Source organism: Cannabis sativa, chromosome 7 (genome assembly GCF_029168945.1).
Source record: "Cannabis sativa cultivar Pink pepper isolate KNU-18-1 chromosome 7, ASM2916894v1, whole genome shotgun sequence".
Lineage (NCBI taxonomy): Eukaryota > Viridiplantae > Streptophyta > Magnoliopsida > Rosales > Cannabaceae > Cannabis > Cannabis sativa.
This window is the reverse complement of record NC_083607.1, coordinates 58,451,107-58,464,688: the sequence shown is the minus strand read 5'-3', so window position 1 is coordinate 58,464,688 and position 13,582 is coordinate 58,451,107. Positions and strand designations below refer to the sequence as shown.

At 29.8% G+C, this 13,582-nt stretch overlaps 1 protein-coding gene across 1 annotated transcript; it reads right to left on the bottom strand.

Moving 5' to 3' along the window:
• Window positions 1-1,356: 1,356 nt before the first annotated feature.
• Window positions 1,357-9,870, bottom strand: LOC115697464 (probable inositol transporter 2). Its single transcript, XM_030624480.2, has 6 exons — window positions 9,547-9,870; window positions 9,389-9,459; window positions 6,871-7,206; window positions 6,112-6,219; window positions 2,769-3,374; window positions 1,357-1,911 (listed from the first exon to the last, which is right to left on the bottom strand). The coding sequence occupies exons 1-6, from the start codon at window positions 9,677-9,679 to the stop codon at window positions 1,417-1,419; spliced, it is 1,749 nt and encodes a 582-aa protein (XP_030480340.1). The 5' UTR covers window positions 9,680-9,870; the 3' UTR covers window positions 1,357-1,416.
• Between the last annotated feature and the right edge of the window lie 3,712 nt (window positions 9,871-13,582).

The window sequence follows — 13,582 nt, the reverse complement described above, 5'->3', positions numbered from 1 at the left end:
TACTGGTGAATTTGAGAAGAGTGCCCCTCAGAAGTGGTTAGGTGACATCAATATCGATACGAACACGTATAAATAGCCCCCAACCTTCTTCAAGAGAGTCATCATCAACTTCCATGAATTCTCCCATTGTAGTGCCAATGAAATTAGCCAGAGCCCTGGTTTTACTGAGGAAGGGAAGCCTGTGAATCTGTATCTAAAAAGAAATGCGGGTAAAATTAGCAGAAATAGGGTTTTTTAAAATAGGTGAAGAGGAAAAAATAAGGGTGGGCCGATTGTAAGTGCCAAGGCTGGCAGTAGAGGGTACGCCGCATGTCTCCAGCACAATCAAATTGGACTAGGAAATAATCCCGCCGAGAAGAGATGGTCACAGGGAAACAAAACTTGCAAACATCAGACATAAGAGAGATGAAACCTTCAGGATTTACTTTCTTATGGGTGAGGACAAAGGCAAATACACTCCATTCATAGATTGCCGGTGTGGATGCAGCACTCGACTCTCTGATTTCTTGAACAATTTTTTTCTTATCACTCAGAACGAATTGGTTAGCCATATCACTAAGCACTCTATCCATGAAATTAAAATTGGGGCACAAATGATTAGAGGAGAACAGTAAGTGGCATAAATAGGGAGTTTGGGAAGAGAGAGGTTAATAAAGAACTGGTTTCTTTGTAAGCACACCCACAGCTGGGGAGAAGAAAGATTATAACAGCCACAGAAAAAAAGTGGGCGTATTGGAGAACATTGTCCCACATGGATTAAATGTAAAGTATTGAGCCATATATAAGAACATGGGATACTCCACTTATTGCCAATTAGTTTTGAGATGGAATCCCATGATTCTCAACATGGTATCAAAGCCATATCTCTAGCAGGCTTTCGATCCACACTTGTCCAGATGGTTAGCCAGCCGCACGGGATCCAGATGGTGCAAAGACACCTGAGATCCGAACAAAAAATAAGCGAGCAAATGGCATGGCCTGTGATAAGGTGATTCAAGATTGGTGAGCAAAAATAGCCACCATCTTGAGGGGGGATATTGGAGAATATTGTCCCACATGGATTAAATGTAAAAGTATTGAGCCATATATAAGAACATGGGCTACTCCACTCATTGCCAATTAGTTTTGAGATGGAACCCCATAATTCTTAACAGGGCGGATGCTCAATGAAAAAATAACAGGAAGTGATATATTTTTTTTTTTTTTTCTAATTTCACAACTTTCATACCAATAACCTCATTACAATCTTCAATACATAATTATACAATAAACTTGGGGAACTCATCCGACATCAAAATCCCAAAGGTTCCCAAAATTAAGTCTCTCCTAATAATTAAATTCCCAACACACAAAAACAACTTCAACCTTACACAATTTACATAATAAAAACTTAATTATACATACATATAATATTGTCTAAACAGATTGTCCCTTCTTGTTGTTATCTAATGATGATGAAGAGCTATTTTCCCAAAACTTGTAATGCAAACTCCTCATCTCCAACATCTTCTCAATTTCTTCAATAGGAAGTCCTTTAGTTTCAGGCACACAAACAAGAACAAAGATTAGGGCCACAACTGAAATGACTCCAAATATGAAAAAGGTCCAAGAGGTCCCAATGGCTTGAGTCATGGACAAGAATGATTGGGCCACAATTAGATTTGAAATCCAGTTAGCTGTGGCTGCAATTCCACCACATACACCACGAAATCTTAGTGGGTATATCTCTGAATTGACAATCCATGGAACTGTCCCCATTCCTGGTGAGAAAAATATTATGTACAAGGCAAGTGCTACAAGTGCTAGCCATCCTAATTTGCTTGGGCAACCCCTTGTGTACCATAGTCTCTCTTCTTGTTTGCACATCTCCTTAACGTTGTCGTTTGATACCAAACATGCTCCCGGAAGTAACTGAAAGTTATGAAAAATATTTTAATTAATAAATTTATAGTTATTCATTCTTTTAACATGTCAGAAACATCTCTAAAAAAAAATAAACATAATTCAAAATTTCAAAGGAAAAAGCTAAACACGCCACACCATGAGAAACGCAGGTCTTGTGTTAAGACAGACTAGACTCATATCTAAAGTCCACCTAGCTTAGGGGCTCGCAAATTTTTCTTCCTTTTAACATGCTAGGCTCGGTCTTGGATTACGCCTAGGGTCCACCCAACTTAGTGGTCCGCAATTTTTTTTCTCTTTATAAATACACATCTTTTTTGGTAATTTATCACATACCTCTTAAATAATGACCAAATAATTTAAATTTTTTCTAAGTTTCATAAAATCTTAGAGTCAGTATATCTATTAGTGTAAGTTAATATTTAATCACGTATATTTTATTATAATAATGAAATGTATAGAAAAATGATAACTATTTATAAATTATTACCTTTTTTGGGCATTATAAATTTCCTAATAGTAATCCTCTAATACAAATGAGAAGAAAAGCTAGGCTAGTTTATTTTTAGAGCATTAATATGTAATATTCATAATGTTCAAATTAACTATGTTTATTATTTGCAATTTAGTATATAGTCATATATATATATAATCTATTTTAAATGAAATATGTGTGGTCTAATACTAAATTACACTAAAGTCATGTAAAATGGTATGGGATGATTGACTTCCTTTTAACAAGTTGCTAGTGTTTAAATGAAAATTTTTAATGATGTTATGATCACTAAAATAGAATTCCATTATTCCATTGTATGAAGTAGTAAATAATATACTATAAACCAAATTCTAAAAACGACAGAAGATACCTTGTCGTTTGGAGAAGCACAAAATCCACAATCCGGCTTAGAAGCCTTCAAACACTTCATACAATCCCAAGTTCCAGCACCAAAACCAGCAGAGCCATAATCCGGGCAAGTAAAGTTCCCGAAATGGGAGGTGGCGGCGACACTCACCGCGGGAGAATGAGAAGTAGTTTCATGAAAAACAGCAGACAAAAGGCCAAGTGAGACAATAACACCACACAAACTAATAACCAAAAGCTTCTTCCTCCCAGTCCTATCAATAAAATAAATGCTGACAACCGATCCCAAGGCATTGAGTCCCGCCGTGACAAGGGAAAGGAGTAGCGCGGTTTGGTTGGAGGCGATTCCCGCGAGCTGAACAATGGTGGGGCTGTAGTACATGACAGTGTTTATGCCTACAAATTGTTGAGCAATTTGTAGGCCTACGCCGGCTAATAAGCCGCGTCTCACTGTTTTTGTTTTCAATAATTGTGAAATGTTGATTTTCTCATCTAATCCTTTTTGTTGTTGTTCTGCCTCTATTGACTCTTTTAGAACTTGCATTTCGGTTTCTACTTCCTCAGCTGTGTAGATTTTTAGTAAAATTGCTTTTGCTTCTTCTTCTCTGCCCTGTATATTTACACACATATATAAAATTATTAGTAACTATAATACTTCCACAGTAGAAAAACAATTTAATTTTAGGGTACGTAGTCAGTTATCTTAAACTGGTTTTCTCGTATATATATATTTTTTTTTTTGCTAAATTTTTTCTAAAACTTAATTTTTTGAAATTTTTTATATTTTTACGTTTAAATTTATTTTTGTTTTCTTAACATTTTTACAATGTTTTATAAAAACAACACTAAAATAATAAGAATATTACATAAAAATAACGGCAAAATAATATTCAAACAGCCTTAAAGCACCAACAAAAAAATAACATATAAATAACAAAAAATTAATAAGTACAACATAAAAATAAATTAAAAGACTAAATTTTTTATAAATAAAATCATAAAAATTGTAAAAATATTAAAATTCCGTACAACTATATTTTTATAAAATATGTAATTTCTGTACAAATTGTACTAAGACTTATAAAATAGGGTCAAGATGCAAAATGACCCTAAATCTAACAATTAAGTTAATAAATGTCTCTTTTTTAAAAAAATTAACAAAATGTCCTTTTAGCTAAAAATTTGATAATAAAATTACAATTGTAACCTTGAATAATTAAGTGTTTGGTATAGTTATTTTACACAATAGTATATCGTTTTTATGTGCAATAATATCTTAAAAAAAACTGAAAGGTAGTATATATATATTTTTTAAAATAACTGAAAGGTAGTATATTAGTTTAAGATTATAGTATATTATTTTAATGTGCTATGATATATAATAAACGAAAGACGGAAATTAAAAAATATGGAATATTAGTTTAAGTTTGAAGTATAGTTATATTTCACTAGAAAATATTGTCTTTATGTTCATTAGTATATCATGAAGGAAAGAAAAGAAGAAAAAAAATATGTGGAATATTAAATTAAGTTTTTAGTATATATATATATTCCACTATATTGGTGGTATATTAATTTTTCACTATAGTATTTATGCTTATGATTGCAGAATATAGTTTTTATATGCTATTATATATCGTGAAAAAAAAAATCATTTAATAGTATATTAGTTTAAGTTTGTGGTATATTTATATTGGTCTAAGGTATATCGTTTGTATGTGATATGTATATCGTGAAGGATATAAAGAAAAAAAAAACTATTAAATATTAATTTAAGTATGAGGTATAGTTATATTTGACTGAGGTATATTGATTTTATGCTCATTGGTATTTTATGAAGAAAAGAACAAGAAAAAAAAAACTTGTGGAAAATTAAATTAATTTTTTTGTATAATTTTTTTTTTTTCACTATGCTGGTGGTACATTAATTTTTGACTATGCTATATCTGCTTATGATTGTGGTATATAGTTTTTGTATGATACTGTATATTGTGGAAAACAATTCATTTAATAATATATTAGTTTAAGTATGTGATATATGTATATTGGTTTAAGGTATATTGTTTGTATATCATACAATATATTAATAAAAAACTAATTATATGGTTAAATAACATATTAGACAACAACAACAACAGCAGCAAAATCTAAGAGAATAAAATAAATAATACATTTTATATAATGAAAAAATAGTTGACAAAAATTCAGTAGAGAGGTTTTGATTTATTGTTTTTCATAATTTCTATTAAAGGAATAAAACATATAATACATTTTATATAATGAAAGGTATTTTAGGTATTAAAAAGTAAAAAAGGACATTTGCTTAATTATTTTAAAAAAAGAGACATTAACTATCTATAGAGTTAGAAATAGGATCATTTACTTACATTTCTCTATAAAATATGTAATTTCTTAACTCAGGCCCGTAAAAAACATGTCATTTAAAAACTACACAAATTTTTTGGTAATTTTGAAAAATATAATATCATAGTGTAAGGCCGAATAATAATTTTTTTCAATGAAAACTTATAAAAATACTGAAATTTGAGTTAACTTTTACAAAAATAATGTTACACGGAATTTTTTTTCAAAAATACTGTATTTTTATAAAACACCAGTAAAACATAAAACGAAACAACTCAAAATAACAGTAGAACAACTAAAAAAACATATGTAGAACAACATCGAAAACTTAATACAGTATACTACAGTATGAAACTTATAAAAAAAATACAGTAAAAAAGTAAAAAATACCGTCTGACAGTATTTTTATAAAAAAATGGCAAAAATTACTATACCATGTAAATTTTCCTTTCTCAAAACCCAATCACTATGAGGCCCGACCAGACAATATTTAGTAATAATATCGATTTAAATAGTACAATTTTCATCTTCAACAATATATTTTTTATTCTCTATTATTATATTTAGAATAATTTGTGGCATAAATACTTAATTTTAACTCTGAGTTGCAAATAAATACTTAAGTTTAATTTTTAGCGATAATCTTAAGCTATATTTTTTGAACTCTGTAGGTACCTAACCGTTAAATATTAAGTTATTATCCACGTGTCATTTTCTTATTGGTATATTTAAATTAATTTTTTTTTTAAAAAAATAAAAATTTAATGACTTGGACCAATCAAAAATTACCACGTGACAATTTACTTATCACTTAATAGTCAGGTACCTAAAAAAGTTCCAGAATTATAACTTAGGTATTATTACCGCTAAAAATTAAACTTAAGTATTTATTTACAATTGAAAGTTAAACTTAAGTATTTATACCGTAAATTACTCTTATATTTATAAAATTTTTTGCAGATATATTACTGAAATATTATTACCTCACGGTAAAGCCAACGAGGTGATTCAGGAAGAAAAACCATCAAGAAAAATTGCACCAAAGCTGGGAGCCCAGCAACTCCAAGCATCCACCTCCATGTCCCAGGAACCTATTTAACAATTAAATTAAACAGAAATCAATATCAATTACTATGAAATTAAGTTACATATCATATTTTTTTTTCATATAATAATATGTTTAATTTTATTTATTTATTTATTTATAAGCTTATTATAAAATCATTAATATATATCGATTTACATAAAATATAATACAATATAATTTAATATGATTAATCAAACGAACTTTCAAAAGGAACTTTTTTCATTTTTACACTTTAAAGTATTTTTTTTTTTTTTCTTTGAAAATTTACATAGCAACTTAAATGGTAACTAAAATATACATAACAACCAGGCCCGGCCCTGGGCATAGGCGGGCTAGGTCTGTGCCTGGCTAGGCCTGTGCCTAGGGCCCACCCAGACCAGGGGCCCAAATTTTTTTTTTCTCTTTTAAAATTATATATTTTTTTTACCGCTTTTGAAAAATACCACATTTTTTCTAACATAAGGGCCCAAAAAAAAAAAAAAATTCCCTATGGCCCACTTTATTTCAGGACCGGCCCTGATAACAACCTACATAAAAATTACTGGAGCAATTACCGGAACAATTAAAACTGTAAATTTAAAGAAAAAAAAAGTTAAAAAATGATATAAATTTAATTCTCCTTAAAAAAAATAATTATATTAATAATTAATCTTACATTTGTGAATCCCAAATTGATGAGGTAAGACAAGAACTGGCCACCAGTTATGAGAAATGCATTGGTACTAACAAGGGCACCTCTAATCTTAGCAGGAGAGGCCTCTGAAATGTACAAGGGAGCTGTCATGGATGCCATACCTACCCCAAGACCTACGAAAACCCGACCCACAATAAGAAGGGTCGGGTTTGGAGCAGAGGCCATCACCACTGCTCCAACGAAAAAGAGGAAATCCGCTACGAGAAGAGCAGTTCTCCTCCCGTAACGGTCATTAAGCCATCCTCCAATGGCAGCTCCTATTATGGCACCAGCCACAGCCATGCTTACTATGCTCTCCTACAAAATATATCAAAATCCATGTTAATTAAATTATTTTTTTAGATAAAAAAATTATTATCTTATAAAAATATAATTTTACATAAATTGTGTGCATATATAATCAAATTTATTAGTTAATGAATATTGTAACTTATGTAATATAATTTTTTTTTTCTGCTAAGAAATAAAATAATATATAATTATTAAAATTAGTTTTTTTACTTTATTATTTTTTTATCACAAACATTCACTCACATTGTTATTCTTTTTTTAAAAAAAAAAAATATTTATATCAAAGTCCAGTTATTTCTAATTAACGTAAGCAATTTACAATTATTATTATTATAATTATTATTATTTTACATATTTACGAATCTAATCACAATATTTTATTATGGCCCCCATAACTGATAATTGTTCAATATTTTAATATAATTTTTGAAAAATAGTTTTGACAAATTTGATTTTTGGCCCAATTCTTATCCTATCTTATTCCATTTCCCTATGACCGATGCTAGGCTATGTCCAACAAAATAATGACATTTTGTAATATTTTAATTGCTTGAGACTCATGCATGTGAAGTAGGACTATAATAATCTCAAATGAATACAAAAATAATAATAAAAAAAAGTAAGTATTATTTTTATGTTGGGGTAATATAATTTTTGCTTTAAAGATTCAATATACTAAATTATGCCCTTTAAAATTTTCAGGTTATTAAAAAATATTTTCGAACAATTAAAATTATTAGATTTAATGACTTCTATATATATATATATATATATCTTATTTTACTAATGAAAGGTACTGACGTAGATGAAAGCTCAGGGGACACGATTTGGTACATGTCAAATTCGAGGGAATAATTTAGTACATGTCAAAGTTTAGAGGATACGATTTAGTACAAGGATAATTGTCACGTTAGTAAAATTAAATAAAATTAGACAAAAACCCTTTCAATAATTCAAGAAGAATTTTTAACAGTCTAAAAAAATTCAGAAAATATGATTTGGTACGTATCAAAATTTGAAAGGACAAAATCATAATTAGTCTATTATTTTTTTATCTTGATTATTTGGATGTCAAAGAGATCAATCAGGCTTCAAAAAAAAAAACATAAAATATGTCACATATAAAAATTAAAATGAAAGAGTGTTCCCAAATAAAATATTTGAATATTGAATACTTGACAAAATTTGAGTCAACATCTCCAATATATAATTCATGAATTCATACAAATTATTATAATTTACTTATTTGTAAGAGTCAAGAAAAATTATAATAATTTTGTACATATAGACTTGCTGAAATTAAGCATTAAAGGGGTCCATAGAGAAAACCTTTATGTTAAAGTGATGTATGCAAATAGTATAAAGTCTTGGACTTATTGGAAATGTATATTTACTTTAATTAATAAAAAAAATAATAAAAAAAAAAAGCTAGTCAAATTTATGACTACAAGAAGAAAAGGACCCCTAACTCCAAAGTCTAATTTGTTAAAATAAAAAAGTGTACAACAACATATACTCTTTGAGCTTTATGAGTAAACATATGAATGAATAATGAAATAGTTAATTTTACCTCTAAAAAATATACATGCTTTAAGCTCTAATTATAACCATCAAAATAATAAGAGAGGTGAGGCCCTTTCAAAATAATTAATAATAATAATAATAATAATAAGTTAATAACAAAGAGGTGAAGGTGGCCAAAAAAAAAAAAAATACATTGGTACTTAAAAAGGGCATTATAGTCAATTAGCACCCAAGAAAAATGAAATAAGCTTTTCCTTTTGTATTGTTTGCAAGGGAAAATGAAATATAGTTTGAGAAGCTCTAACTATATAATCACGTTATACCACAGCCAAAAGAAAATGACCAAAAGGTCATTAGATTGGTTACGTACAAAAATAAAAGCTTGTAGAGATGAAGGGCATTATGGTCAATTTACATCCATGAAAATGAAAAAACATGGTGTAGAAATTAATTAATTACCAACTATATGGACCGAGATGATGAAGACTGAAGAAGAATATACTAGAGAGAGCACAAGAAAACAATCTATACGTACTTATCAAACATAGGGATGAGGGTGAGCAGGGGTATTTTGGTAATTAAGCAAGTATATACATATATATAAAGATATATAATTGTATGTATAATTAACGAATATGATTAACATCATAATAATATTTTATACCTGCAAAACGGTCTCTCTGTCCACTGACTTAAAATCATCTCTAATGTAGAGAAGAGCTCCTGATATCACTCCTGCTCATTCCAAAATAATTCATTATACATATATAGAGAGAGTGTATACATATAATATATGTATATATATATATATGTTATAATTACCTGTGTCATAGCCAAAAAGAAGACCACCAATTCCAGCGGAGAAAGCAAGGCGAAGAACATAAGGGTTCTTCCAAGCCAAAGAGAAACAATCTCTGAAAGCAGATGTGTCTGTTGGATGAATAACTCCTTCCATATTATAATTTTCTCACCATCCAAACACACTATTTTTACTATAATATTATTTATATAAGAGAGTAGAAGAGAAGAGAGGAGAGTGATGATGAGAAGAAAAATAATGAGAGAGATATAATATATATATATATATATGTAGTTGGATATAGGGACTAAAGAGGTGTGTGTGTGTGGGGAGTGTTTGCGTGTTTTAATTTAATTTTATTTTTATTTGTGTGATGAGATTGAAATGTTTTAAATGAGTTTTTCTTTATTTATTTTTTTATAAAAATATAAATAAAAGGGGTCTCTGGTCTACCACACAATTTTGTCGTCTATCCTTATTATGATTAAGTACTAGTACATCACAATGAATCAAATCTTGATCTCCCCCACTCTTGTTATTGTGGGCAATTGTCAGGTGAGAATTGTTATTTCACAATTTTAAGTGTGTTCAAACACTTGGGAGACATTTGATATTAAATTGTACTAATATTGTTACTATAAAGTTATGAGATTATTTCACAAAAACATAAAAATAACAAAAAAAAATTATAAAAATATAGTTTCACAGAATTTTAAATATTTTTACGATTTTTTGGATTTTATTTACAGAAAATACGGTTTTTTTATGTTGTAATCTTGTTAATTTTGTTGTTGATTTTTTCTTGTCTGTATGTTATTTTTTATTGTTATTTTCATGTTACTTTTATGTAGTTTTCTTGTTGATTTTATGTTATTTTTCGTGTTATTTTTTAGAAAACTGTAAAAATGTAAAAAAAAAATATTCTTTAAACGTAAAAATATAAATATTTTAAAAAAATAGTACCTTATGTAATTATTTCAAATTATTTTGTAGTGTTAGAGACACTTTAAAATACATTTTTTAGCATTTCTCTTCTCAAACAATGGCTCTTAATCTTTTTATATTTTTGCTACCATATCCAATTATTAATTTTTGGAATAGAATTTAGTTATTTATGTTGCATGTTTGTTTAATATGGAACAAAATATTTAAATGTCACATTTTAAATTCCTTATAATTCTTAAAAAATTAATAAAATATTTGTTATATAATTACAATGTGCATAAAATACTTAAAAAAAAAAGAAGTTGGACTAGTAATCATTTTTAGCATGGGACATACTTGAGGCTTGAGCATTTGCCACTATTATTTACCATACATTGGAGGCACGTGAGAGGCACGCGCGCACATTGATTAGAGGGAAAATCTTTTTTGATTTTGTATGTAGAAAGTAGAAACTAAAGAATTCATTAATGTTGCTATCTTGCTCCAATAATATCCAATAGTTATTTGACATTTGACAAGGAAGCATTCATAGTAGATGTCTTTCCCTTATGGACCTCTAGTTTTTGTATGTTCAATTTAGTGCTCTTTCTCTTTCATCTCCTTTGGATTTCTTCACATGAGATAATAATATTTGTTTGTTATTGTTTGGAAGGACATTACAATACTTTACTATAGTTAAGGAGTATGCATATACATTTGCTGCAAATTAATAAGGGATGAATTTGCATTCTTTTAGTTTAAAAATACCTACATAGTTCCCGCCATACTGAGGTGTTTAGGGTTAAGAAAGCGTTGAGTTAGATCAAGAAAAAAAATTGACGTTATGTTATGGTATTGTAAATTGATATATAGTCTGGTAATTATTCAGGCCATTAGTTGCTAGTTACTATATGCCATCTTCCTTTAGCCTTTAGGTAACTAATTACACAATTAAACATCTTTTAGCTTTCTTGGATAATGTCACTTTATGTTTTGTTATACTTTATTAGATTTATTAGATTGGACATTGTGTTGCTCGCAATTTTTTTTATTTTTCAGCTCCTAGTGAACATTCTACTAATTCTAGCTAGGCAAAAGTCACATGAACTTTCTTTTTTCTACTCGAAAAATTATTTTTGTTAATGAAATATTTAATTTATAGAATTACTAAAAGATATTAATGATGTTACTAATACAATTTAATATCTAGTCTTATATATTTTTGTAGGTTGTTTGTAATCCAAGCAAGTAAACAAGTTGATCTTTGACTAGTTCCAAGTTTGTTGGAAAGTTAGTTTTTTCTGTTATGTTCACAGTCCTCAATGTTGGGTAGTTAGTTTTAGTTAGTTGTTCTGTTTTCCATCTTGTAAGCCTATATATAAAGGCATGTGATCTCATTAAGTGAGAGATAGAGAAAAATCAGAGAGAGAGAGTGATCTGATTGGAGAGTGAAAAACAGAGTGCAAAGCTGATGTAAAGCACTGTCCAAGTCGAGCTTCTTGGAGTGCTTGAGTGAGAGAATTGGGTTGTCTCTTGTACAGACTTTGAGGCTGTGTATCTAACTTGATGTTCATTGTAACTTTGAACCAAATGAATGGAATGAATACCAAAGGGGGTAGCAGGAAGTAGGCATTGTTTTTGGGCCGAACCTGGATAAAAATCTGTCTTTGATTTCTTGCTTTAAAGTTTCAATCTTTTATGTTGTTTATTGAAATGAATTGGTGTTGTTATTGTTGAATTAATGTGTTGTTGAATTACAACAGTGGTATCAGAGCTACGGTTTTGTAGAAAGGAGAAGAAGATTCTAAGATTCAACATCTGAAGAACACCAAGAATTCAAGAACTCAAAGAAGCCTGCTGCAATGTCTTCATCATCAGCAAGATTCGATCTGGAGAGATTCGATGGAACTGGAGACTTCAGTTTATGGAAAGAAAAAATGATGGCTATACTAATCTATCAGAGATTAGATTCAGCCATTGAAGATCGAACTGAAAAGGAAGAAAAACCAGAAAAAGGTTCAGATGGAGTCAAGAAAGAAGACTCAGAAACAGTAATGAAACAAGCTAGATCAGCACTTATCATGAACCTAGCAGATAATGTACTAAGGCAAGTTATTGGAGAAAAGACTGCACTAGGAATTTGGACTAAACTAAATCATCTCTACATGGCCAAATCAACTGCAACAAAGATTTTTCTGAAAGGGGAGTTCTATGGTTTTAAAATGAATCCTGCTAATTCTTTAGAACAAAATCTTGATGAGTTAAATAGAATTGTGTTGTCTCTTACTAATATGGGTGAAACAATTAAGGAAGAAGATCAAGCTGTGATCATATTGAATGGTCTTCCAGACCAATTCAAGGAAATGAGGACTGTGATAATGTACAGTCGAGACACACTGACTTTGGAAGATGTCATGAGCACCCTTAGGTCCAGAGATGCTGAATTGAATTGGCAGAAAGCAGCCAAGCAAGAATCAAGAAATGATGATGCACTTTTGGTTCGAGGCAGAATGCATAGAAGGAGCAACTCAAAATTCAGAGGTAACTCTAGATCAAACTCAAGATCAAAGTCCAGGCCTAAGGAGACAAGAAAATGTCACCACTGTGGCAAAATTGGTCATCTGATCAAGAATTGCTGGGAAATCAAGAACAAGAAAAAGAGACAGAAGGATGAAGAAGACAAGTCAAATGATTCTAATGCTGTAGTAGATGAGACTTATAGCTCAGATGGTGATCTGTTTGCTGTGATAAATGATTGCTACTCGAGTCAGAAGAATGGTGATGCCTGCAACATTCTGCAGCAAAAGAACTGTGATGAATGGATTTTAGACAGTGGATGTACATACCACATGAGTCCCAATAAGGATTGGTTCATTGATTATGAGGAAATCAATGGAGGAAGTGTAGTTATGGGAAATGATCACAAATGTCAAGTAACTGGAATTGGATCTATTGCCATTAGAAGCTTTGATGGTACTGTGAAAACTCTCACCAAAGTCAGGCACATACCAGATTTAAAAAGAAACCTAATCTCTCTTGGAACACTTGATGATGAGGGATGTGAATACAAAACAAGCAATGGAGTTATGAGAATAACCAGAGGTTCTATGCTGATATTGAAAGGCACCAAAAGGC

Excerpts from the sequence above, each read along its gene's own strand:
- LOC115697464 (XM_030624480.2), bottom strand. The coding sequence starts at position 9,679 with ATGGAAGGAGTTATTCATCCAACAGACACATCTGCTTTCAGAGATTGT. Across the intron at positions 9,460-9,546 it reads TCTTTTTGGCTATGACACAG|GAGTGATATCAGGAGCTCTT; the intron begins GTAATTATAACA and ends TGGAATGAGCAG. Across the intron at positions 1,912-2,768 it reads GTGCTTCTCCAAACGACAAG|TTACTTCCGGGAGCATGTTT; the intron begins GTATCTTCTGTC and ends CATAACTTTCAG.